This window comes from Chrysochloris asiatica, unplaced genomic scaffold, assembly GCF_000296735.1.
Source record: "Chrysochloris asiatica unplaced genomic scaffold, ChrAsi1.0 scaffold00046, whole genome shotgun sequence".
NCBI classification, from domain to species: domain Eukaryota; kingdom Metazoa; phylum Chordata; class Mammalia; order Afrosoricida; family Chrysochloridae; genus Chrysochloris; species Chrysochloris asiatica.
In genome coordinates this window covers 590897-617962 of record NW_006408564.1, presented here as the reverse complement: position 1 = coordinate 617962, position 27066 = coordinate 590897, and the positions used below count along the sequence as shown (strand labels likewise).

At 43.3% G+C, this 27066-nt stretch overlaps 1 protein-coding gene across 4 annotated transcripts in view; it reads right to left on the bottom strand.

Annotated features, from left to right (window-relative positions):
* The window catches only part of CACNA1D (calcium channel, voltage-dependent, L type, alpha 1D subunit), a 452582-nt gene that overhangs the window by 12749 nt on the left and 412767 nt on the right, over positions 1-27066 (bottom strand). For 3 of the 4 annotated variants that reach the window (XM_006862051.1, XM_006862050.1, XM_006862052.1), the window contains 6 exons: positions 23321-23423; positions 21850-21951; positions 16340-16470; positions 2551-2667; positions 1525-1892; positions 895-921 (listed from right to left, as the gene is read on the bottom strand). In XM_006862051.1, coding sequence (XP_006862113.1) covers positions 895-921; positions 1525-1892; positions 2551-2667; positions 16340-16470; positions 21850-21951; positions 23321-23423 — 848 coding nt within the window. The remainder of the gene's footprint in view (positions 1-894; positions 922-1524; positions 1893-2550; positions 2668-16339; positions 16471-21849; positions 21952-23320; positions 23424-27066) is intronic. The other variant, XM_006862053.1, reaches the window with a different exon arrangement.

Here is a 27066-nt window from a genome sequence, read left to right as displayed (position 1 = left end):
CGTAAAGATTTACACCCTCGGAAACCCTGTACAGGGTCGCTATGGGTCGGAACCGACTCAACGGCACTTAACAACAACAACAACATATATATATGAGGAAGTTGTGTATACGGTATGTATGCTGAGAACGTGTATATGTATAATAAGGACGTGTATACTGTGTATATGCTGAGGATGTGTATATGTATAATGAGGACGTGTAGACTGTATATTAGTGCATATGTATAATGAGGACTTGTATACTGTATATATATACTGAGAATGTGTATATATATATATATGGAAGACGTGTATACTGTATGTATGCTGAGGACATGCATATGTATAATGAGGACATATACACTGCATGTGGAACGTTGGTGTGGTGGTGTGTTAATGTGCTGGACGGCAACGTCGGTTTGATCTGCAAAGTCAGCAGTTCAAGCACACCAGTGCCTCTTAGAAACCGACTTAACAGCACTTAACAACAACAACAACAACACACTGTATAAATGCTGAAGACTATGAGGGGATGAAAGAGAAAGTCCTTGATTCTCGATCAGGAGGTTTGGGTCATGCGTTTACTACAATGAGCCGACAAGAATTGTTGTGTTTCCAATCCTGGGCACCCCACTGGTAGACAGTGGGCCATTCCAGCCCTTGGGGCATTCCTGGCCTGTGACTATCAGTCCTTTGATGGTAGTAATCTATAATAATCTATACAGATTGGGATCTGAAAGTTCCCCTTCTTAGAAAGAAGCCAACTACATCCATCCCAAGTCCATGGTCCTATTATAACCTACTACACTAGGTGGCTCAAAGGAAGTTTTCTACTTTCTCTGTTGTCCAAGAGGCCAGTTGGTAACACCCGTAATACCACAGTATTTCACACAAACACAGGCAATGAGCACATACCTAACATAAGTTTCATAATAGCGGGTTCTATCCAGGAAAAGCATAATGGGAGGGAGAAGACAAAAGTTAAACACTTTCAAGAAATTTTAAAATTCAGGTATCACGCTACTTTGTAGACCAGAGGACAGCGAACTATGTTTCAAGGGCCAGGTATGGGCTGCCACCTGTTTCTGTATAGTTTTTACATTTTTAAATGACTGAAAAAACGTATTTCCTCACATGTGCATATAAAGCATTCAAATCTTAGCGTCCATAAATAAAGTATTATTGGAACACAGCCACACATATCATCTGCTACTTCATTCATGCTACGAAGGCAGAGCTGAAGCACGTCAGGTGGTTTGCTCATGTCTGACGCAGAGTATGTCAGCACAATTGTGGAACATAGGCTGCTGTTTCAGAGGGTACCACATAGAGCAGGGAATGGGATGGCAGAGGGCTTTTATCCCTGAGGTTCAACATGTGGCTAGTGCTTGAAAAAGCTGTGCCCTCCACAGCACTCCCAGGGGCTACTGGGAAGTTCCTCTATGTTCCAGAGCTCAGCGGAGAAAGAACTGTCTCACTCCATGGAACTGAATGGGACAAAGGCAGATGCCACATTACCAAGTGCAAACACATTTTAAAGTTTACCTTTTAATACTGGACCTTCTTTGAGGCTCACGATCATGCTTGTGGGAAGAATAATGCCCATTTTCAGACACATGCTCAAGGTTCCCAATGCTGGGCCGCTTTCCATGGGCAGCTTTGGACATATTGGCATTATTGAGATTGGCATTTGTTGAGTTGGGAACTTGCTTTCCTATGGAATTATGGTTATGATGGTTATGACACACCGAATTTCCTGCTGGAGGAAACAGCGGTTTCTCAGTATCACTTGCAGGTGGCATTGAAGGCCTTTGGACATGCAGGGGACGGTGGGTGGTATTGGTCTGCTGAAGGGAATCTCTCCTATCACTATTAACATGATTGACATGGTTTCCAAGCAGGGCACCATTTCTCTGCAAAATAATGGGAGACAACACCAGGTAACTTAACAAGTATTTGATGCAAGCTAGCTTGTTAGGTACTTTTTTTCTACATGAAAAACAGATTCTAGGTAAGTGCCATAGGATCCCTGTAAAGCCACCTGCGAGTCTGAATCATCAGGGTGAACGTGTTCCTGCGGCAGTTGGTACCCCCGGAAATGAGTCCTGAGCAGGGGTGCAATCTCTCAGCCACTTGAATGCACTCTTCCAGTCTCTCCAGTTGCACTTAACTTTTATCCCTATTTGGGCTGGTTGGCAGCCCCAAAGGCTAGGCAATGGGCATGCTCTCTGGGTTCTTAGGCTGAGGGCTGACTGGTAGATCAAAGAGCTGGCCCAAGGAAGAAGTGGTAACACCCAGCTTCTGGAAGGACGCGGGATACTCATCCACACTGGTCAGTGGCAATTCCTCAGAAGCTGCCAGTGTGGGGCAGGGTGGGTACGGAGCAGACCTGGCCCTCAGAGAGGTGCCAGTGAATGGGAGGTCCTATGGGGAATGTGGTCTGCAAGTCCCTCTAGACCCAGGGACTAGCTTGCATTCTCCAGACTCTTGTGTGGATCATAAACTGCCCAAAATGGAGTCCTCCCTGCTATTTCCAGGTGACCAATGTGTAGCGAGGCATGGAATAATTACTTTGAACATTTCCTCTTCTTCTTCTCCTTTTGTTTCCTCTGGCTCGTCATCTTGCAAATCACAGGAGATTGCTCGCCGGATTTCTGGCCCAATGTCGTGCAATGTTCTTAATCCCGCCTAGATCAATGGAAATGGCAGAACAGGTTAGAGAACACGCGCGCCTGGATCCAACCTGGGTCTTGGCTTTGCTCCTGCCTGAATTAGCTGTGGGAGGGGAAGCTTTCTCCAAAGGAAAACCCAGGGAGCACACTGCTTGGCTGATGGTAATTGAAGGTAGCCCTACACACTAAGGGTTGCCGAGTGTAGTCAGGAGTTCAACCAGGTCAGGATGATAAAAGGCTGGAATACTTGAGGCCTTCAACCCTGTAGCCTCCATTTCAATGGCCTCAACTTGCATGGCTGTTAGTGTCTGGGCATTAAGACCCCAGGGGCAGTACTAGGGCTCACCAGGCCAAGGGCTCACACTTTTGTATAAAGGACACTCTTCAGGGGGATTGCCGGCAAAACCCCACCTCCCGGAACCGTGCACAACACAGAGCAGAGCTGGACTGTCCTAGGGACAGGGTGGCAAGAACTCCCTGATGCTTCAGGATGAGGAAGTCAGGAGACCAGGTCATCACACCAGGGTCACTGGTTCTGCGGAAAAGCCAGGGGAATGAGGGAGTGACACATACACTGCAACCACCGCACATTCAGGACCATGACACAATGACTGACATGCACACAGACCTGGGCTGCTGTGCAGTACCCAACCTCCAGTGCCACCCACAGAGCCCCAGCCTGCAGCCTGGATTCAGGTTGACAACTTGTCAGGGACACATTCCAAGATGCTTATAGACTTCATGTGGGGCAAGGGAAGGTAGCCGACTCCGGTGAAATGATGTTTTGACTATCAGTTTGAAGGAAAAATAGCATGCTGACTGAAAGACTAATGGAGACTCTACAGCTACTTTATCCCTTTGCACAAAACGACTTGCATTGCAAAGGCATTTCTTTCTTGTCTCTTGGTCTAACTAAGGCCACCATCCTATACTGAGGAAGGTGCCTCTTCATGCTGGCAGTTTGTCTGCTATTCAGCTGTTGCTGAAAGTCTTGGAGAGTTATGAGATACTGATTGTGCAGCTCTCCATAGGAAGACCAGGCCAAGTGGCAGGTCACAGGGGAGGAAGCCACTTCCCTGTCCTTCATCCTTGCCACCAGTGGTAGGTGGTAAGCTGTAGCAAGGACATACACAAAGCACCATGCCCATAGTGGAACCAAAGCCCAACAGTGTAGGGAGATGTCAGCAGGCATGGGATCCACTGTCATGAGAATGCTTACAACTGGTTTTTGCAGATGCTACAGTGGTGACATTAATTTAAAAGCTAAAGTAGTACAGGAGTGTCCCTAGAGGGTCTTATAAAAACAGCCTGCTCTGTAGAGGCATCAAGTCCTTAAGATGCTACTTTTCACAATGGGTCTGGTTTGAGCCATTGAACAGTTGAGCAGCAGGTCTTTTTAGTTCACGAATTGGTGTGATTGTGTGTGAGAGGACTGCTTGGGCTTAAAGCTGTATGATTCTTGGCTAGGGATGCTGCAGTCTTGTAAGGAAAAGGATGTCATGTCCCAGGGCCAAACCCAGAACTGTTCTCACTGTCATCAGTGAGGCTGCCTCTGGCTCTCCTGTCCTTCTGGTCACAGGCACAAGACATACGCATGCAAGTGCATATACACATGCACACACATGTGTTCCCTTTCTCAGAACTCCCCAAGTTCAGCACATCTGAGTCTGGGGGATTCATTCGGCTCTGTGGCCGATCTACTTGAAATATCAACAAATCAAACCTAACAACTCAAATCTAATGTCATGTAGATAACAGCTCTTACCAGCAGAGCTACAAGGCCTGTGAAGAAAGAAGGTACTCCACAGTATCAAACAGTCCGCAATTCACTCAGACTTTTCTAAGGTACAAATTCCAAGATAAGATGAGCTAAACAACGGTTTTCTAGAGTCTGATGAGGGATTAACTGAGATGAAAAGTGTATTACATATCTGAGACCCGCAAACTAAAAAGGACAGAGTTTACCATACCTGCTGTGGTCTCCACAAAATTAGAATAGTTACAACACACTCAGTCATTACCACCAAATAAAGCATGTACATTACTCTATGTCACAAGGCAGTTCGGGTCAGGCACCTGCTTAATTTTAAACAACAGACAACCCTATTTACTGTCATTCAACTGATGGGACTAGGTCCAATTAAAAGGAATAGAAAACTATTTATTTGGATAATTTTTAACATCATCCTGTTGACTGATTGACATTTCACTGAAATACACATATAATTGCATAATAAAAACAAAAACTGTCTCCAGCACGTCGTCAATGATACACAGGTTAGGATTCAGTTGTAGGATATCATATGGTGAACAGACAGGATAGATCATTGGTTTGCAACATAATTATGGAGAAAGTTGAGAGGTGGCCCCAGATGCCACTCCCAAAGACAAATAATGACAACATATTTATTAAAGAGACACCAAAGGGGAGAGAAAGCATCACTCTTCCCAGACACAAAAGCAGAGGTTTAGAAATCATGGTTATATTTTTGCTTGCTCCACATAAGAAAAGAACACATCTCTGAAGAGTCAGGGAGGGCCTTTCTGCTTTCACAGGTGAACTTGGGAAGGATGGGGGGTGGGGGACGGGTTGGGAGAGGGATGTCTGCTATGACAGGGGAGTGAGGGAAACAGATGTTCCCAAACTTGAATGGAAATGAAGCTTTAAGCACAGCACCCTGAATTTATTACATATCACAAAACATGAAAACGAAATTTTTCTAGCACATTATCAAGCTTCAAGGTAGCTTAGACTGCTCCCAAAATTGCATAGGCACAAGTTCCAGTCCCAAAAAATGCAGAAAACGACTTTAAACTCTTGAAAAATTTACTTTTTCCCCCCACAGCCCTATAAAAAGAACATTTCCCTTGAAATAAATACTTTACAATCAATAAAATGATCTATTCTTTCATATTCCATATCTGTGTCTACCTATATCAATTTTAATTTGAAATGTGGTCATTAGCACTGAAACCAACACAATTAAAGCCATATAAAGTCATTCCATTAACATCACATTAGTATTATGGTTTTGAATAAACACAGAATTGCTATAAAATATAAACATTATTGATTCGTTTTAAGATGTCCAATCTTATAAAATATTAAACAGAATAAAGCCTTTTTTTCTGGTTGATTTTAAAATGCTAGATGTTCCATAAATATTTTTTTTAAAAAGAAATGTTGGCGCTTTGCCTGTAGACGGCTGTTTTAAATCTTAGACACCATTTAACTGGAATTTTATAGATGTTTACTCTAATGGATGATTAAGTCACAAACAAAAAGCCAACCATAAAATCTTTCTAAGCATTTCTGAAGCAATAGCATATAATCACAAGATTTTAACATCACATATGAACACTCATTATCTCCCTTTAGTTTGCCCACTTTTAGTGCTACTTTAAGCTTTTCCTACCTGCTGCATTTGCAATGGTTCTGTTGCCTGTCTCTCCATCAGACATACCAATCATCCACCATCTCTCACACCACCACACCGAGCCCATTCAAATGTCCCAAGAACCCTTCTGGACCTACACTGTAACAGTGAAGATAAGAGATGCAGGTCTCGAGTCTGGACTGGGCCTGGCCATTCATCTTCAGGATGCGAGTGCCAGGCTTTCTGTCTCCAGCAAAGAATCTTTACGGTGGCAGAGCCTGCTCTCTATCACAGGCAGGTTTCACTCAGCCAAGATTGGCCCTGCACATAGTCATTTCAGTAAGCCTAAATTTGGGTTAACCCTTTAGCAGGTTCCAGCCCATACCAAATGAAAGGGTATCTTTTTAGACTAGCTCTGTGAGAACGAAGAAGAGATTAAACTCTTATAGAATACACCCGTTCATCTGCAAGCTATCCTCTGCCTCCTACATACACACACACACATCACACATGGACACACCCCTTATTTTGTTATTCTTTTCCTCCAGGGAAAATGTGATTATGTGGCCTTTTTTGTCCATTGTGAACAGACCTTCTGTTAAATATCAAGGATGAGAATCATGCTTGCAAACACACTCATTAGTCATCCACAGTGATTCCTACCCTCACTGAAGTCAGTTGTAGTGTTACCCCATAAATTACCTCACCAGGCCTTCCCCCAAAATTGTGCTCAGCTGGATAAACTGAGTTTTGTTTTGTTCTTTTGAAAGATAAAGGAAACTTTAACAAAAAAATTACCTACAGTGATAGAGGACCTTTCTCGCAAACCATCTTATAGAGCTATCTATTTGAGTTCCATTTTGATTCTTGGTTGTAGTTTTAACACCAGAATCAGAAATTCTTACCAGTTTCCTGGTGATGAAGAGAGCATTACTTGAAAGTTGGTTCAAGAGAAGCTGGAAATCACATCTCTTCTGATAACATCATTCATTACACCTATCATTGCGGCCTTAATGCATTATTTCACTAGATTCTGGGACAGAGGGAGGGAGGGAAGGCTAAGGGTATTCCCATTTGGTTAAATTATCTGCCAAAATGAGTCAGAGGCTCAGCTAGGACTTTTGATTCCTGGGCCTGCTCTTCCCATGCTACTATGGTGGACTCATCTCTCCCAAATTTCCAGTGTGACCACCACCAAAAGACAGTCATGCGTCTACTGGGCAAAGGGCTGGGACCAGGTCTCAGTCATGCCTTCATTCACCCATGAACTTGACTGTGGGTGCCGCTTTTCAAAGTTAACCTCCTTTCAAGTAACTTGGAAGAACTCATTTATAACTAAAGCAACATAGAAATGACACACTATCATGAGTTGTCATCAAAACAAATCCTATGCTGGCACACATGCCAAGTCTCAGTTGGGCCACTCTAAAGAGTTGAAATTTATAAGAAACACCTTCTATCTTGCACTCATTCAGCTCCTCATTCTCAGATCAGCACCAGCAGCGAGAGCTGGCCACACCTGATAGGACTCTCCCCCTGAACTGAGCACGATAGCATGGGGCAGAGGCAGTTTCTGTCTACATGGTTGGGCTGGGATTGGAGAGGGTAGTAGAAGGGACAAAGGGATCCAAGTTAGGGACAGTGCTTTAACTCCTGTTAAAGGAGCTCCTTTAGCAAGGGAAGTCATACAAGGGGGCTTCCAACAACTCATGGAAAAATTCCATGATCTTTTCATTCGATTTTCCCATAAACTTTTTGACGCCCCCTTGTAAAAGGTCTCAATGTTCTCCTCCTTCAAGGGAGATGCTGGCTTGTTCTCCTATAGCAGTGGTTCTCAAAATGTGGTTCAAAGACCCTGGGGATCTCCAAGACACCTTCAGGGGTTTATGAGGTCAATGTGGTTTTTATAACCTCAGTGGTTTCTTACACCCTCAGTCTCTCATGAAAGGCAGTATCGTTTTCCAAAGGTTACGAGATGGGTGAGGAAAGCATCACTCCAGTGTCTCTGTGCTTCTGCATACCCTCGTTCTTTACTGAGTTCTACATCAGATAAAGCAATTCATAATGCAGTAAATATAGGTGCACAAGAGTCCTCAATAACTATTCAGCGTATACAAGGGATCTAAGACCACAAAGTTTGAGAACCCACCCTCAGAAAGGTAACACTATTATGTTCTCCAGCAAAGGACTTTCACTCCACCCAGATTCCTCAGCTTCTGCTGAGCTTTCTTGACTTCCTGAGAAAATCTCCTTCCTGTGGGGTCTCTGAGCTAGCCTTTGGCATTACTTAATAAGTTGCCTTTGCTGCTGATTTAGAGCTACAGTCCCTTTTCTTAGTCTAAGGCATGCCCAGAAGGAAGAAGTTCACCCAGGTAACAACTACTACCATGGAAGTGTCGGTAGGTTTTGACAAGCTCCTTCCTGTGGATAACGGAATCCTGATACATTTAGGCAAAGGATGGGTATTGTTGTTTAAACTCATAGCAACCCTGTATAGGATGTCCAAGTCTGTAAATCTTTACAGGAGCAGAAAGAAAGCCTCAACTTTCTCTCATGGAACAGCTGATAGACTAGAAACTGCTGACCTTGAGGTTAGCGCCCCAACTCATAACCTACTACGCTACCAGGGCTCCTTTGAGGGGGTAATATTACTAGGGGGGTAATATTACTAGGGGTGATATTACTAGGGGGGTAATATTAAATAACATTTGACAGTATTTAAGAGCTTTGACTGTTGCCCAATACAACTTGCCTTTATTTTCAGTAATTCTATCGTCTCAAAAACTCTTGAAAATAATTACTTTAAGAGAGGATAGATTGCCCCTCCCTCAGAAAACTTATATGACACAGCACTCAACAGTCTTGTGGATTAATTGGTGGAGGAGGGGGTGGAATATGCCATATATGGAGTCCTAGTGTGGTCCTGTAGGATAAAGCACTAGGCCGCAAGGCCTATTTGAATCACAAGGCTGGTGGTTCAAACCCACCAACTGCTCTTCAGAAACCTTATAATACAAGGTTGCTAAGATTTGACACTGACTCGACAGCACTTAATGACAACATGCCACATTCGTATAAACTGTTTAAGTAGAACTTGATAACAAGTTCTTGTGCTTTCTTCCCTAAAATGGATATTGGGCTAAAGATTTTTTTTGTTTTTTTTTAATCCAGGAGTTTGAGAGTTTAACACAGTGGATTCTGGAGTTTAGAATTCGGTTTGCTATGGTGTGGCTGTGAAGATTCTGAGATAACAGATGTGGTTACTCTCTTACAATTCTTACTACATTTAAAGTAATATTCTTCTGCCAAGGTTTCAAGAGAAATGACACATGTGTCTCTGCCATTTGACTTTAAATCACATTTCATGGAAACCTTATGCCTCTTTCAAGTGCAAAGTGGAGGGAGCCTTCGGTGTCTCTGGATGTTTTTCATAAACCGACCCTGGCTACCAGTCACAGCCAATGCTGTGATCCAGCAGGCCCAAGTGGGGCAAGATTCTCTTTTGTTTCATCTAAACAGTTCTCCAAGTCCTGTCTAGAAACTTACTCTTTTCCAGTTATTTACTTGGAAGGACTATGAAGAAAGGCAGGTGGAAACATGGCCCATGTGAGTTACTCAGGGCTCTGCTGGAGCTTTTATGTGTGGAGACTTGGGTTTGGAAGATAGCTGATCACAATGGCTCTCTGAGACAAGGTTGGTGTAGACTTTGGGGAGTGTATACTGTTCTTCAGCATCTAATAAACATGAGACAAACAGGTACTGTTACTCTGATGGTGGATCAGCTCCTTATGCATCAGCACGGGGAAGACCAGCTTGCTTTTTATTAAAGATAAGGCACCAAATTCTTAATAACTGGTATATCCCTGTTATTCTTCAGTGCCAATGCATCGGTAACGACTCATAGCGACCCTGTATAGGGTTTCCAAGGAGCAGCTGGTGAACTTGAACTGCTGACCTTGCAGTTCAAAGCAACCTTGCAGTCCAGCGCACTAACCCATAAACTCCTACTGGTGATCAATCAGAGCAGAAGCAGGCCTCCAGCCAGAACAGGCTCCCAGATGCCCTACTGTTCCAAGCATTAACCCTTTAGTTGATGGATCAGACAGGGGTCTAGGGGAGGGGCTGGGATGCTGGTAGGAGTGAGGAGGCTCAAGGTGCTAAGAGCAATGCTGTTAACTACCAGGTCCAGCCATGCTTCAGACTCTTAACAAGTGTTCTAGTTATACTAGAATGTGTTTGGCTGACTTTCAACCTCATTCTCTGTGCTAACACACATGGAGCTCTGTAACAAAGTCAACCCTGCCCTCAGGCCCTATGGACTCTATGTGAGAAGCCACAAATCCAACGAGATCTCCTGGGCTTACTATATGTTCTACACAAATGGAAGTAGAAATGGGCTGGGTCCATGTCTACAAGGAGGCCACTGGGTCCAAATGAACCCTGGCAGGTCAGATCACTTGGTATGGAGAGCCCCTAGGGCCAAGGGACAAATGCCTACAAGCACACAAGACCACATTGGAAAAGCCCTCAAGACTAGGAGGTTTTCTGTGGTCAGTCATGCGTAGGATGGGCCTGCAGGAAGTGTTCTTCCCACACTTGACTGGTCTCCAGGACTCCCTGCACTGCCATGATGCTTGGGAGAGATTTCCCTACAGCCAGGGACTGCGCTTCCCCAGATTCTGTGGGCTCTGTCCTCTCCTGTATTTCCATTACATTCTCCACTTCCCATTACACACACATACACACACACACACACACACACACACCCTCCAGTGTGCACAGACTAGTAGGTGAAAGAGGTCAAAGAATCCTTCTTTCCTCCAGACAGTTCAGAGATCACAAATTTTTCGATTCTCCCTAATCATCTTTGTACTAAGATGACTTTAAAAGAACTGATTTTTAAAACTTAAACGGACTGTTTGTGTATCTTGGATCAGTGTCAGATGTGCAAACTCCTCCATGCACTACCGTTCAAACAGGTTGAGACTTTCAGATCATATGCCTTGACCATTGCCGATACAGAACTAAGCTCATCAAGCAATTTCTTGGGCAAAAAAAACAAAAACAAAACTACTATTTTTGAGATGAGAAAATTCAACCTGTAGAGTTACCTCTGTTTACATCGTTAATGTATTTCCTAGATATCTTAAAAGGGGGAAAGTTCTCTTTTTCAATGGGTAACTACAGTTAAAGAACAGAAAAGAGAAGAAAGAAAACCAAGAATTTCTTAAAAGTTCTGGTAGTAAACAGGCATATGATATTATTGTTGTAGTCTTAATAATAAGCATTTATACGTTCAAAGTGCTTTACAATCACTTAGCGATTCCTCACAACAGCCCTGTGAGGTAGGTCGACATTATTACCCCCATTTTACAGATGGGGAAACTGAGGCACAGAGAGGTTAAGTGTCTTGCCCAAGGTCACGCAGCAAGTGAACGCTACAGCTGGGACTAGAACCCAGGTTCCCTGACTCCCAGTTTCTTTGAAACTAGACCACACTGCTTCCAAAGAGGCATCCCCAGACTGGCTTTGAGTACAAATTAAAGACGGACAATGTTAGATGAGGGTTGGGTATGGTGGTATTTCCTGTGGACACGTTAAGATGGAACCTGAGGTGTTTCCTGGATCGGTTTTGGCATGCGGGTGTATGTGTTAGTTTAAATGGGTGTATTGGAGCTTCCTGTCCTGTCCATTTCTCACTGCATTGTGACCTGGGGTACAGCAGCGTGCAGGAGCCAGGTGGTCAGGAGGTCATGACGTACCGGTCTAGAAAAGGAATTCTGTCAGCTCAACGCCAAGGGGACTGCCAGTCTTTGGGAGTTCAGGCAAACTAGGGATGCAGGACTTTGGAACGGAGTCAGCTGCCCACCTTAGGCAGGTCTGTTTTATTCTTGTTATTATTATTAATTAATTATTATTTTTTTACTGGCCAGCATCAGGAAGTTGTATTCATTTCATTTATCTGTGGAGAGGTTGCTGCCCTCCTTTGCTCTCTCTCACTCTCTTTCCCTTTCTCTGAGTCTCTGCTTGGAAGCCAAAACTGTTAAGCCTTGTATGTTCCCTTTCATGAAAAAGAGCCACCGTGAGCAGCATCCGTGATAGGCGGCCGCGGCCACGGCCCCGCGTCCACCTTCTGGAGGAGTGCTTTGCTTGGAAGGGGTCTCCCCGGGGCCTTGGGTTTGCTTTCATTCCTGCATTTCTCCCGAAATGCTGTTTCAGTAGAAATAAGCCCATTTGAGACTTTTCCCTTTCAAGGCCTTAGCCACAAACGCCTTCCGACTAATGAGCTTGGTGCCGTAGCTCAGGCAGAAAATTCTAAAGCATCCGTTCAAGCATCTGAAACAAATGAATCAGCCAGTGAAATCTCATCTGTTAGCAACTGTTCTTCTCTTAGATTAAAACAAAAAAACAAAAAACAAAACCCTATAATTTTATGGCTGTAGATGGAATCATGCTTTAAGAAAGAAACCAAAACACCTCACTATGTTTTAGATAGTAGGTGTGTGGCACTGCTACCGTGAAGTGACCTCTTTTCCTTGGCCTCTTTGCTCTGAGCATCCCTGAGAAAGCCACATCAAGGCACATCAGGGTCAAGTCATTCGTTTCTTGTATACCCACCCACATTTCCATTTGACCGCCTATATCACCATCTGTTGGCAGGGGCACAGGCTTTCACGTTACAACTTAACATCCTAATTCTTTATGACTAGAAATGATAGCCTCCTCCTTAAACCCAACTTCCAAACAGGTACAAAAACCTCTTCCTACAGTTTTCTGTCACTAGATGGAACAAGCTCCCATCTGGAATGAGTGAGGGACAGTCATCTCCTTGGATTCCATCAGAGTGCATGGCTTTTGCATAAAGATAAGTCTTGAATGTTGAAAGAATTGACAGAACTTTTCCCACTTTGGAATCTTTTCTTGTTCTTATCCATGAAAGACTTTGTCTCTGTGTCTGGATGGTCTGATGGGATATTCACTGTGCGTTATTACTTGCTGAAATGGGGCTGAGTGTTTTCATGGCTGCTTAGCTGTGTTCTCTTATTTAATTGCTCCTCGTGGAAACTTGAAGGTCATTTGGATGCAGCAACAATGGATGAAGAGCAGAGGCTGAGTGAAACTAAAATGGATATGGAATGTAAGGGATGGATGGAGAAAACAAAAAAGGTCAGATGCAGCTTCTTGATTTCCCTCTTTGAAGGGGGATTCAACAGAAGATTGGCTTTAAAGATGACAATGGATGGACAGATGGAAACTACACATTCATCCAGATCACATTGGTCAGAGGACCCTGGATGTGGAGCTCCTACCACACTCAGATCCAGGGGCTCCTCAAGACATTCTCCCTCATGTAGAAGGTTAGCACTGAAGCTGGTCTGAATAGAGAGAGATCACAGGGCACCCACAGGTTCAAAATCAAGGTACAGCTGTGAGCTTCTGAAAGTCATTCCATGAGGGGGGAAGGCGGTTAGGGATGCAGAAATTTGGACCCATTCCCAAAGCTGTTCAGACAGACTGCACTCTACGCAGCACAAGCACGCACATGCCTATGTCTTTGCTTTTGCGTTCACACTATGATGCCACACTCCATTACTCATTAGCAAACAGTCTACTAGCCAGGTGGCTTCCTGTGGCAGAAAGAAGCTGGCCACTCTACTTCTCAACAGGCCAGGACCGCTTTCAGGGGCTTCCTCAAGAATCTGCGTATTTGTCCTAGTTACAGTATTGGTACATGCCTCCCATTGCTCTTGCCACTTGGCCCCATTCCCCTAACTGCTGGCCCATTACATACTACTTCATCACGAAGAGCCAAGAGCCTCCTCATGCTCATGAATGTCGCGCAAAAAATCACACTCAAAGCCATTTCTACAGCAGAGGAAGCTAAAAATGTAATTAGGATGATCCTTCAAAGAGACAAAAATTTTCTATTTTTAATTTTGGTTTCAGAATCAAATGCATTTATAGAATTATCTGTCAAGATTGTGAACAACTTAATTTTCGATGCTGTGTACGCAACATATATTACAGACATAGCCTTAACTCCCAGCGGAACCATATGAAAATGTGTTGATATTATCATCTAAGTGGAAATATTTGAATTTCACCAAGGAAATAAAACTCTTTCCATAAACAACAGAATGTTATGATGAAAAAGCCTCAACATTATTTTAATACACTGTAATGGAGTCTTTTAACCCAAGACCTATAAATGGAGTTTAAGCGCCATTTGATCTCTCCAGCTTAAGACTCAGTGAACCCCAATACATGAAAAGTGTTGTTTTTGCAAGTTATAAAACATCAAAAAACTAGATCAAGTCACCACAGCAATACTGATGCCTTCTAACTGAGACATCTTAGGGGCTCATAAAAGGTATACTCCTGCAGCTAGCTGGCTATCGTACATGTTTTCTGCAGAAAATAGGAGAGTCTCATTACGCACAGTTAAATCAACACATAAGGCATTGATTGATGAAAAGGTAGGCTTCTCCCTCCAGGAAATCCATTAAGTTCCAACCCCACCAACTAGAATTCTAGTATGAAAGTGTTCCCTATAAGTAAAGAATAATCGCCAGCCCTAGGCCTCTAAGGTCAGGACTGCTTCAGAGAAGAGCCATAAAACACATATTAGTTACGGTCTCTCCATGCACCCATCTTGACCCTGCTTCCCTCAAAAATGGATTGGTCAGATATCTGTTCAAATGTACGCACATCTTTTCAGTTTGCTTTTTTGAAGGCTAGTAGCGAATAGGGTTCTAGAGGACTATCACTTTGCAAACTGGATCAACCAGAGGCAAAAGAACTTTACTCATGAATTCTACAACCTGAGCTATTTAACTGGGCCTGCGATTCACTGAGCTGCCTTTCACCTAGGTAATCAGAGACAGAAAAATTAGAGATTGTCTTCAGATTCATCGACTATTAGTCCCTCCACATATGCCTCTTCCCTAACCCCTGCAGCTGTCTGGGCACAGCAGAGGTTTCACTGCGAATTAACAGATCATCTACTAACCCACCATCTCTGCACACAAACCCCACACTCATTCACTTACTTATTCATCATCATTCATGTTCACACTCACAGTCTCTCAATCAGCAAGACAAGCCTCTACTTTGGTAGTTACCAACACTTTTGAACACAAAGCAATGCTGGGTGTTTTTCTCCAGGAAACAAAAAAACAACAACAAAAAAGTGAATAGCTGTTCCATATTGAAAATTATCAACACCTGTGAGGCCTGATTTAAGACACATGGTGATAACAGGGACCTGAAAGTAATTTTAGAGTAAGTAAAAATGGAAAGAGATTCATCTTATTATTTTAAGCACACTGGATAGCAGAGATGACAGGGTTTTCAAGTGATTTGGATGGTTGTTTCTGATCATTTGCCAGCCTCCATAATTTCCTTTTCAGGTTCTTAGCATCTTTTTTCCCATTCCCCATTTATCCTGCTTTCTCCATCACCCCACTCACAAACCACCCTTCTGAGTCCCAACACCTGCAGTTCCCTATTGTTAACTCCCTTTCTTCAAAACACACCTGGTTCCCATGCCAGAGTTTACCTACCCTGCTGGGACTCTAGATCTCTGGAACATACTAATCCTGGTGGCCTTTGGAGCTTCCTGAAAGCCACGCCCACACCCTGGGAGCCTGGGGCTGGGGCTGGGGCTGGGGCTGGGGCTGGAGGAAAAGTGAGGGACCAGAGGCTGGCTTCAGTTTCTAAGAAGCACTTGTACAGCAAGCCTCACAACCATCAGGAAACAACACACAGACAAGACACACACACACACACACACACATACACACAGTACACACTAGGAGGTAATGGATGTTACTGAAATGGACCGAAAACCAACAAGCAGTGGGGTAAGGAACAAACAGAAACAAAACGAAGCACTTGCGTTCAGATGGAAAGCTGTTCACTGGGCAACTAGGACCACTAAGCCCAAGGCTGTGGGGAACAGCCTGGGCCCTCTCTAGCAGCCGGACATCAGTGTGGGTGCCTGCCTAGAGGACAATGTCTTGGGAGACAACTGGAGGAGAGGGGATGTGCTTGCTGGGGTTGTCCTGGGTGCCCTGCCACATAAGGTCAGCAGCAGGTGCAGGGCACCACCGAGAAAGCAAGGAGATGCAGCCACTTACCTTGTCACCCCGAAATGGCTAGTCCACATTTTGGGGAGTTGGCAGTATCTCAGTCTAAACTCAATCCTGTGGTACTGATCAACCATGAATAGTCAGCTCTCTAGTATTTCAAATAAGCTTACAACAAAATTGTTAGTGAAAAGAGAGGGAAAACAAACAAACAGCAATTCACCTGTAGGGCAATTGTGGTGTTCTTCGCTGGGTATTTCCCCACCAGGCCTTGTTCTTTCCGTTTCTTGAATTTCCTAAAGTAGTCCTGTATCAGGAAAGTGGCATAGAACTTCCCCACGGTTACCTCATCATCTAAACGGAGAGACCAGACAGAGCTCTCCCGAATCAGCACATTTGGACCAACAGCCTAAACACTAGCTTCTGGCTGGGAGCAGGGTGGGGCGGGGCAGTGCTTAAGGCACTAAAGCTCTCAGCTTACTACACGGGAGACTAAATCTAGCAAAAAGCATGGTTTTGCAAAGCAGTTAGGGCTCAAAATTAGAGTCAGTTAAATGAACTGATACTTAAGATTGCAGAAAAGAATATACTTGTAATGAATTTTGTTCAGCAGCATATTAGTAAAACTGAAATGCTGTCTTGGTTATTGACTTGAAATAAAAATTACAAAGCTAAAAAAGGATTCGTGGACTGTATTTTCACCCCTGAACATAGGGATCTGCATGCATAATTACTATGCATGTCATCAAGGGCAATTACCCATCCAAATCCCCATGCTTGGAGATAAAAATAGAGACCCCAGAAAGGTTACATACAAGCTTGTAAGGACAGGAAGGTTCAGAAAAGTCTAGATGTTCATATGCTCCCTTTATTATCTGCCAATAACCTATGTATACCGTTTCTTGGTTTATGATTCAGAATCGTTTGTTTTTGTTTGCACCTCCAAGTTGGGCTAGTCTTATTTCTATTTTCTTCAAAAGCAACCCCTAATATGTATATGCCTTGCTGGGGAAGCAGAGCTTGGCTGGTGATTTCAGAGGTGATGCATGAGGCAGAATAGAGGTTCTGGCTGTCATGTGGTAAACCATAATGGACGTGTAAACCTGTCCCTGGGTTTTCACAGCCCTGCTCTCCCAAGGGCACTCCAACTGTGCTGATGTCTATTGGCTGAAAGCTGAAGGCCACCTTAGTAGCCCACCCACTAACCACGACTTGCATATGCTGGGAGGGGGCATGGTTGCTGGTCCTCAAGTTTCAGGACATATCAACTTTGGTCAGGCTGCACTTGCCAGTTACATGATGACTAGGGCAGGGTTTCAACCTCTCTAATATTCTCATCTGTAAAATGGAGCACCCACCTCTCAGAGTAGCCCTGGCACAGAAAGCACTCAGCCATGGGACTGGGTTGTCCTAAGTGCTAGAGGTCTTGAGGACTGTAAGCCATTATCAGTCACTGCTGTTTTAGAGCATGCCAACAGTAGCATCTATGGAAGCTGATCCTACAACATGATAGGGTGGTGGGGAGGTGGGGAGGCGGGGGGGACACTGGGACCCACTGTATGCATAATGGGAGCCTGGGTGCATTTCATTTAGTGTCCAGGTGCCTCCTATTCATAGTCCCTCTCTAGACCTTGTTGGGCCACTTGGGACTGCCTCACCACCCTTCCTTTTTAGAAACTACTCAGTTACTGCCAGAGACATGGCTTTGGGCTGTCTGTCCTTGAGAAGTGCATTCTGTTCCCTAACCTCAAACTGTCCTGGAGTGATGTAAGGGCACCCATGTGAGTACAAACTTTTGTGAGGCGTGTAAATGCCGGATCCTACTCAGACTCAGGCTTGTCTAATCACATCTAATGACACCCTGTCCACAAGCACAAAGAAGGTAAAAACTGAACAAAGACTATAATGTTTCACTGTCACTTCACTCTCAAGTCTTTCCCCATTTTGACCAGGATGCATTTGGAATATCTAGCTACCATCTGCTACTGGGCATGAGTAGGTACCAGGCTATATCAGAGGAATTTTACGTGCACTGCATGGCCTCTTCACAACTCTGAGATGGTGGATCTCTTCACCTCTTTTACAGATGGAGAGAGGTTACATGACTTGCCCGAAGTCAGTGTAGAGCTGGCGTCTGAACCCAGGCCTGTGCCTTCCTACACCTGGGTTCTTTTCCACACCACCACCCAGAGGCACAATAGCCACTTGCTTCTTGGAGCTGCCTCTCCCACAGTACAAGTCTCTCCACTGGCTGCACAAGGATGTAGACTGACTGCTAACCAACTGCTGGACTCTACGGAACCAGCGAGATTCTTCACCTGCCATGCCTATGCCTCATCCTGCAGTCCAGGGTTCCACATTTTCTCCATGGGTCCCCACAAAGGGCACAGGCTCTATCTGCAGAAGACCCTAGGCTACTTCCAGAAAGCACAGGCCTAAGTAAGTATCAACTCCCTTCAGCTTGGATGTTGCTAGTCTGGAGGAGTCAGGGGGCTCCTGCAGAAGGGGCTCAGCTCTCATGGCCTTGGACCTGGCCGGGCAGTGCAGTCAGGGCACACAGCTGTTTCTGCCAGAAGATCTCAGGCCCACTCAGCTCTGTGGGGAGGATTCAAGGACCACCTGGTCTTTGATACTGAGTTGCTGAGCTAATTAAAAAACTAGGCCCTAGGAAGAGAAATAGAAGAGTCGAAGCTACAAAAGGAAGAAAGGGAAGGAACAAATACTATGAGCAATGTGAGGTCAGGGCTGGAGAGAGAGATGGAGTCAGCTCTGTGTACTCCTTGGGGCAAAAGAGCAAAAGATCCATATGAGTAAAGAAGGCTCAAAGGCTTGGAGAAGTTCTGAGGGAGGAGAGGAGGTTTCTAAAGGGAAGGACCCCTAAAATGGCAGAAAACTGAAGAATGGAGGTGAGAACATGAAGTGAGGTGCAGAGATGGTCACTGCAGCTTAGCACTGTCCCCGTGACCAAGGCCCCTAGTTGTTGTTAAGCACTGTCAAGTCAGTTTTGATTCATAGCAATCCTGTATACAGTTTCCGAGGAGTGGCTGGTGAGTTTGAACTGCTGACCTTGTGCTGCAAGCCTACCTTGAGGTGGAGTGATTATTGTACTGAGCCACAGCAGGGTTCCTAGACCTCTGACAATAGAGAAGGGAAGCTTCAGACCTGAATTTCACAGCCCACTGCTAACTAACTACTGCCTTGTGCTAGCAAGCTCAGGATGACCTGGGGAGCATCAGCGATCACATCCATGCCAGCAAAGCCTCCTAAGACAAGCATCGAGGGAGGGCTACAAGGAGGTTCCAGAGGCCTCCCATCTGCCAGTCCCAGGTACTGGGAGAGGCTGGCCATACTCAGTCCACTGCTCTAACCAGCTCATGGACCCCATAGCCTTGGAGGAGCTACTTGTCTGCCACCTTGGTGTTCTAAGTTTGCTGTGACACTGGCAAGGTTGGAAACCACTTGTCTACAGGAAGATAAAAGAGGACAAAGAGCTAGTGGCAAGTGCCTGCTTCTAAAACACTGTCCAGTAACTGTTTCAGAGCCTGTTCAGCAAAGTCAGAAAGTCACTGGTTTAAAACTTCTTTAGTATTGTTGTTGTTAAGTGCCTTAGAGTCAGTTCCTACTCAAAATTCTACATAGGGTTTCCAAGAAGTGGCTGGTGGGTTTGAACCTGCCAAGTGCTTATCCTATAGCACCACACCAGGCCTCCTCTTCAGTGGTAACAGTGCTTGTTTGAGATTCTCCCTGGACCAGCAAGCTACTAGGTCCATAAGTAATGACAATGAACTTGTGGAGCATGCAGTCTCCCACAAAAGTCCTGTTTGCTGCTCCTCTCATGTCACAGTGTCCCCTGCTGTCATTTTGGAACAGATGAACTTTCTCCTCCTAAACCCCAATCCATCTTCAGAAACAAAAAGAAAAGTCCAGGTCCAGTTATTATTAGACCAGGAAAGATGAAGAATATTTATTCTTCATTAGAAATCTAGTAGAACTACAGGTTGATCAGTTTTCCCACGGAAAGAAGTTCGGATGACAAGTCACATTCTGGACTCTTTATCTGGGAAAGTGACAAGGAATGAAGTTCCACAATAAGCAGGATGACACTCGCTCAGTGAGTCACAGGCGGATGGGCACTGGTGTGTGAGTTCAACTGTGGCAATGAAGGCGGCATCTCAAGAGGGAAGTGAGGTACAGCAAGGGAGGAGCAGGGTCCTCGGACAGTGTGAGGAGGGTTTACACAGACAGGAACAGCCCGCTATTCTGAAGCACGCATCTGGATTTCAAGAAATATTGTAGGGGAATACAGTTGGCAAGAGATAACTCTGATTCCATGCCACCACCCTAAAACAGAATTGCTTCAGAATATTCTGAAAAGATTGAGAGTTGAAAGGAATGGAGGCTGCAGAAAAAGCTCAAGCAGATTGTTACAACAATTTAAAAAAGCAATTCATCTAAGCCATGCAAACATTTGGATACGCAGCTAAAAGGAAAAGAACTAAAACCAAAAAATTGTTTTAAATGTGCAGTATCAGTTCTCCTGTGAGAGCCAGGGATCTCGGGGTGGAATTTTGTTGTTCAGCTTTTGTTTTCCCTTTATAGTTTCTTTCTGGGCCATCTTCCCCAGCTTTGAGCCGGTGGCCATGCCAGCTAGGGGTGGCTCCCTCCAGCAACAAAAGCTCATACTGCTTCTTGCTTCATGCTGAGGAGCAGAGCTGGCGGCCAACATGCTGCTCTCTCTGCCCCACAAGAGCCAGAGGTTGTCACCTTCTCAGAGGGAGCAGCCTTGGCCACCGTCCTGGCCCCGGGTTCCGGAGTTGGCTTCCAGACCTGAGCCAGATCAATCTTGAAAGCTGCAGGGGCAGTGATACTATAAAAGCTCGGTTGGTTACAATACACATCAAATGCTTTTAATGTGTCTCCGGGCTAGGGGGTGGCTAAGATGTTGTTGTGGTGGCACTGGGTGAACGGATCCTGCACCTTTAAAACTTGAAAATAAAACAGTGAAAACAACCCCCTCAACTTCTAAGTCCACATGTACTTAACAAAAATGGAAAACCATTGTGTATTTTACATATATATATATATATGTACATGTTATATATATATATACAGTCTGAAAATAGTTTAGTCAGTTATTTTATGATAAATAACAAGAGGAAGTAAACATGCCTGTTAGTTTTGTATCTACTCTAACTTCTAATTAAAGGCCATTTTTGGTGTGTGTGTCTATATATATTTCTACATAGACACACACACACACACACATATATAGATATAGTAGTAAATTCAGTCTTTTAATAAGAACATTTCAAAAATACCATTTCCTGAAAGCGATCTATTTTTTTTTTTAATTTCAACAATATGTTGAAGGATAATTAGAATCTGATTTAAAATATTTCATTAGTACCCTCCCTACTCTGCACCCAACAACAAAACAAAAAGCAGCCTTTTTTTTTCTTTTTGAGATAGACAATTTATAGCTTAACAATTCTTCTACCAACAACAAAATCCCACTCAGGCTATCTGGGCCTTGGTTGTCTTCCCACATGAAGCCTTTCCTTTGAGTGCAATGCTTTTCATATGACCTCAAATAGACAAAGGACTTTCTTAGTTGTTGACAATAATGCCCTAGCTGGTCATAGAGCATTCCGTAAACCCACTCTGGGCTTTGTGGAAACATCATTAGAACCAGTGCATTGGCCAAGACCTACTTAGAAAACAGACTGCACTCACCACCAGCTGGAGGGACAACTTGGTCAAGCAGTTTCATACTAGTTTTCTTCCAGATTTTCTTTATCACGGCTCGAAGCTCCTCATTAGCTTGTTCCAGGTTCCCTGAATTCAAAAAGCAAAAAGGGCAAGACAACCTTTGTTTCTTATACCCAGCTCTCCCTCCCTGTTCATATCAAGGCTGCTCTGCCCCAGCAAGGCCTGTATTACTACACTGGCCTCCAGTGGGGCTCCCCTCCCACTAGGCTCTCCCCAGTCTGGGTCATACACATTTTGTATATTCAAGCCCTTCTCGTGGACCATTCATTCCAGTATGTAAACGCTTCATGCAAGAATTCAATGTCTACCATAATCTAGCCCTACCCTCCCTTCCATAGCCAACACCTACTCGATTCTTCTGGATCCCAGCCTAGAACGCCCTCTCTTTCTCTTGCTCTTGCAAATTCAGCTTCCAACCACAAAGATTGACCCGAAATTTCAGTCAAATAAGACTTCTCTGAATTCCTACTGCATACATTCATGTGATCTTTTATTATATGGGTTGATACAGGCACAAGCTCTTGTCTTCTCAACTCACATGTCAGCATACAAGACTTTTCTGCCTTCCATATTCCTTAATGACGTTGTACAGATGAGCACACCATAAGAGGTACATGGTAGTTAGGTTTGAAGACACTGGCTTTTCTGGACAGATTCACCCTAAGCCCTGGTGCTGTGACAAAACTGCCCACCAACTCCATTCACACCCCTTGCTGCTGCCTCTTCCTTCTCCTCCACCAAGTGCCTCACAGAGTCAGCTCCCCTGTGGTCTCGCTTTCCTCACCTGCCAATCACTCCTCAACCTGCTGCAACTTGCTTTTCATCCCATCTCTATTAGCACCATCAAGCCAAACCCAATGGCATGTTTGTTTTACCATGATTTCACCAGGTCTAATAAGCATGTTCATGAAGACCATTCTGGTTTGGTCTTTCACCTGAGAAGCTACTCATCCCAACAGTGTTTCTTAAGTGCCAACTATGGGCTAAGCACTCTGCAAATCCCATCTCTTCTAATCCTAAAGACTTGCCCTGATGTAATTTATTTCCCTTTTTATAGAGAAAGAAGCTACACTTGAGAATAGTGGGATGCTTTGCTGAAGGTTGCACAAATGAAAAGTAACAGCTAAAATGGGGTGGTTATGTCTGTCCTGACCCCTCACCTGTTTCTCTTGCTACGTAGTAACGTAGTACGAGATGGTATGAGATACTTCAAAACTTCTCAACACAAAAGGTAAATCACAAAGGAAGGAAAGAAGGAAATGAGTGAGGCAGGGGACAACCAGACAGCCAGGCACAGACATTCTCATTACACTCCCCCGCCCTACTTTCCCCAGGGCTTCCTGTTTGATAAGAAAAGACCAAAAAGGGAGAATGCAAGGTGGGATGTATCATCTCTCCCTCTCAACCACTTGTCCTCCTTCCAGGGAATGTTTACCTTCAGTCTTGATTTTCAGAGCAGTTCGAACCAAAGCAAACAGAGTTGCATTAAACATAACTGTCCCATCACTATTGAGAGGCATGTTCATGGCAACTAATCTCTGTAAACAGAAAGGGAAAAAAAAAATTGGGTGAGGCATTTAAAACAAATTTCCTTTTTAAAACTGAGGTAAAAATGCACATTACATAAAAGCTACCATTTAAAACTATTTCCAAGGGTAATTCAGTGCCTTTTAGTATATGCACAATGTTCCACAACCATCACCACTCGCCCATTAAACAGTCTCAGCTCAGTCTCCCCTCATCTGTGTTCTGCCTTTATGGATCTGCATATTCATGATAGTTCATATAAATGGAATCATACAATATGTGGCTTTTTTTATCTAATTTCTTTCACTTAGTTTTAAGTTTTCAAGATGCACTGATGTTTGCAGAATGTATTAATAGTTACTTATCATATTTCATTGTACAAGGGATATAAAATATTTGCCTCTTATTCATTAACTGACGGACATTTGGGTTGCTTCCACTTTTTGACTATTGTATATAATGATGTTAGAAAAATTCGTATTCACATTGTTGTCTGACCACATGATTTCAATTCTCAGAGTCAACACTTAGAAGAGTAGAACTGCTGCATCACAAGGTAATTCTGAGAGCCCTGGGATTGAACTGCTAACTGCAAAGTCAGTGGTTGAAGGGCACCAGGCACTCCTCAGAAACCCTACACAGGGTCACTATGAGTCAGAAGGGACTCGATGGCACTTAACAACAACATGGTAATTCTGTGTTTGACTTTCTGAGGAACCACCAAATTGTTACCCACAGTGGCTGTGGTATTTTGCATTCCTACCAACACTATGTGAAGGTTGCACAATTTGTCCACATTCTTGACAACATTTTTAGTTTGTTTTAAAATTATATATACCCTAGTGATTATCAAGTAGTATTTTTTTGTGACTTTGATTTGCATTTCTGTCAGTTCAGGTGTGGCTCTGCGGGTTAATGTGCTGGACTGCAAAGTCAGTTTGAACTGCAAGGTTGGCAGTTCAAACTCAACTCCTCGGAAACTCTATACAGGGTCACTGTGAGTCACAACTGACTCCATGGCACTTACCAACAACAGCAACATGACAAATGATTTTGAGCTTTTTTTCAATTCAGGTCCTTTGCTCATTTTTTATGAGTGTTTCTTTTTTTAGCTGTTGTTTTTGTTTCTGAGTTGCAAGAATTCTCTAAATAGGATGAATATGATACCATTGTCACGGATACGATTTCCCAGTATTTTCTCCCACTCTGTAAGTTATCGCCTCATTTTCTTGATAATGTCCTTGACACACAAAATTTCTTAATTTTTATGAAGTCTAAAAAAGTGTATTTTTTTTCTTCTTGTATCACATCTAAGAAACTATTGACAAATGTGCAAAGATTTATTGCTGTTTTAAGAATTTAAAGTTTTAGTTCTTACATTTAAATCTTTGATTCACTTTGAGTTATTTTTTGTGTAAGGTATGAGATATGAAGTAAGGGACCAACTTTATTCTTTTGCATGTAGACATAGGGTTTTTTTAAATTTATTTTTTTGGGGTTTATTTATTATACATCTTATTGTTAGTAATATGTACTACATACAATGTTGCAGTGAGCCATTTTCGGATGTGATCACTCTCCAATGCTCAAGGATCAGATTTATAAAAGACACTGATAATAAAAGGCAATAATACCAAAAACTAAAAAAAGGAGAGAGCTTTGATTTACATAGGAATTGACTTACGATGGAGTTGTTGGAATTGAATCTGTTGTAAGTGGGGGACTATTTGTATTCCAATTTACATGACCTGGACCCTTGTTCTGACTGGGCTTCTGTGTTTCTTTGCGATCTGTTATATCTCAGGTCCAAGATTCCTCTCCTGTATATATATTTTTAAGTTTTATTGTGAACTGAGTGATAGTTTACATGGGAGAACATCAGCTTTATAGCATCATTTCATTGTAATGATTACAATTTCCTCTGTGCATCATCATTCAACACTATTTGCTTTCATTCTCTCTGTTTTTTCTTGTGTGTAGGGGGGTGGATATACACAAAAAACACTCAGGCATATATAATAATTTAAACAACCGAAGGACACATTCAGCAAGGCTGCCTCCTGGCCTCCAGCACCCAGTCCCTTTCTTTCCATGAGCCCAGAGTCCTCAGCTGCTCCCTCTCTCTATGTCCTCATCTCTGCCTCCATCTCTGATGTCCCTGCTTCTCTGGATAGGGTCCTTCATTCTGTTTGTGCTCTTCTTCCTTGATGGTCCTAGGGTCCTCTGTTTCTGGACTGTAAGATTAACTACTCCCCCATTTTTGTTACTAAACTTTTACAGTTGTGACAGTTGCAATTAGTCATGATAACAATTACTCAGTATTGAATCATAAGAATCTTATCCCCCTCTCTCTTCACCAGACCCATCTAGACAAGATGAAAACTATTCAGTAGGGACTCTATCTTCCCCACACACACTCTTAAATGAAACTCCCTCTTGAAAATTTGTAAGCCGGTTACTTTGTGCCTTTATCATCCCCTTTTAGGTAGCCAATGTCTAAGTTACCCATCCCTATCTACCCTGTATATAGAGTGGATAGCATTGATACTTGATATAACGACTCCTTCCCTCTGAGTTGGTATTTTGAGCTACTACATCCATAAGTATAAGTCAAATTCATCAAACTCAAGCAATTTACACTTGTATCCTTTATCAAAAATTGTGTTTTTATCTTCCTCTAGTTGAATTCTGATTATCAAGCCATTGAGGCTAGGTCAAATTGGTACTATCTGCAAGTTTGGGCATTCTTGTGCATCTCCCCTCACTTCATGTCAGCTGGATGCTTCACTCTCAGCTCTAGCCTTCCATAGATATGTCCTTGTTCATGGGCTCAGGAGTCCCCAGGTCTCACCACACTTTGGACCAAGCAACCCTTCCTCTTCTCTCGCTCATCTCCAGGTCAATGGGAGTCTATGGAACATGGTTGAACTCAGCTGTGGATCTAGTTTTACATGTGATCCTTCCCGCACCATTGTAACAGAAATTCTTCTTTCCTCATTGAGTGGTTGTGACATCACTGATTAAATCAACTGAACATGGCCATAAAAGTTTCTAGACTCTCAGCTATGTTTCACTAACCTCTACGTCTATCTTTATGCCAGTGCCACATTGTTTAGGTAGCTATATCTTCGTAATGTTTTGAAATTGGGAGATGTGAGTCTTCCTAATTTTCTTTCTTTTCATGCTTGTTTGGCTATTCAAAACAATCCCTTGCATTTCCTTTTGAATTTGGGGATCATATTCTTTATTTCTGCAAAAAGACAGTAGGGATTTTGGTGGGAATTGAATCTAATCTGTATATCACGGTAGAACTTTTCTTATAAACACTCAGTATTCTAATCCATTAACATGGGATCACTTTACATTATTTAGGTCTTCTTTCATTTCTTTCAGTAGTACTCAAGTCTGTTATCGTTGATAATTAGTTTCTAAGAATGTTATTCTTTTTGATACTCTTACAGATGGAATTGCTTTCTTAATTTTCCTTTAAAATTGTTTATTTTGAGTGTATAGAAATACAAGTGATTTTTTTATGTTGATCTTGTAATCCTGTAATTTGATTGGATTCATTTGTTAGCTCTAAGTTTTTCTGATGGACTCTTTAAAAAACTTGGACCCAAAAAGGTTTTATTGTGAATTAAGTGAAGGTTTACA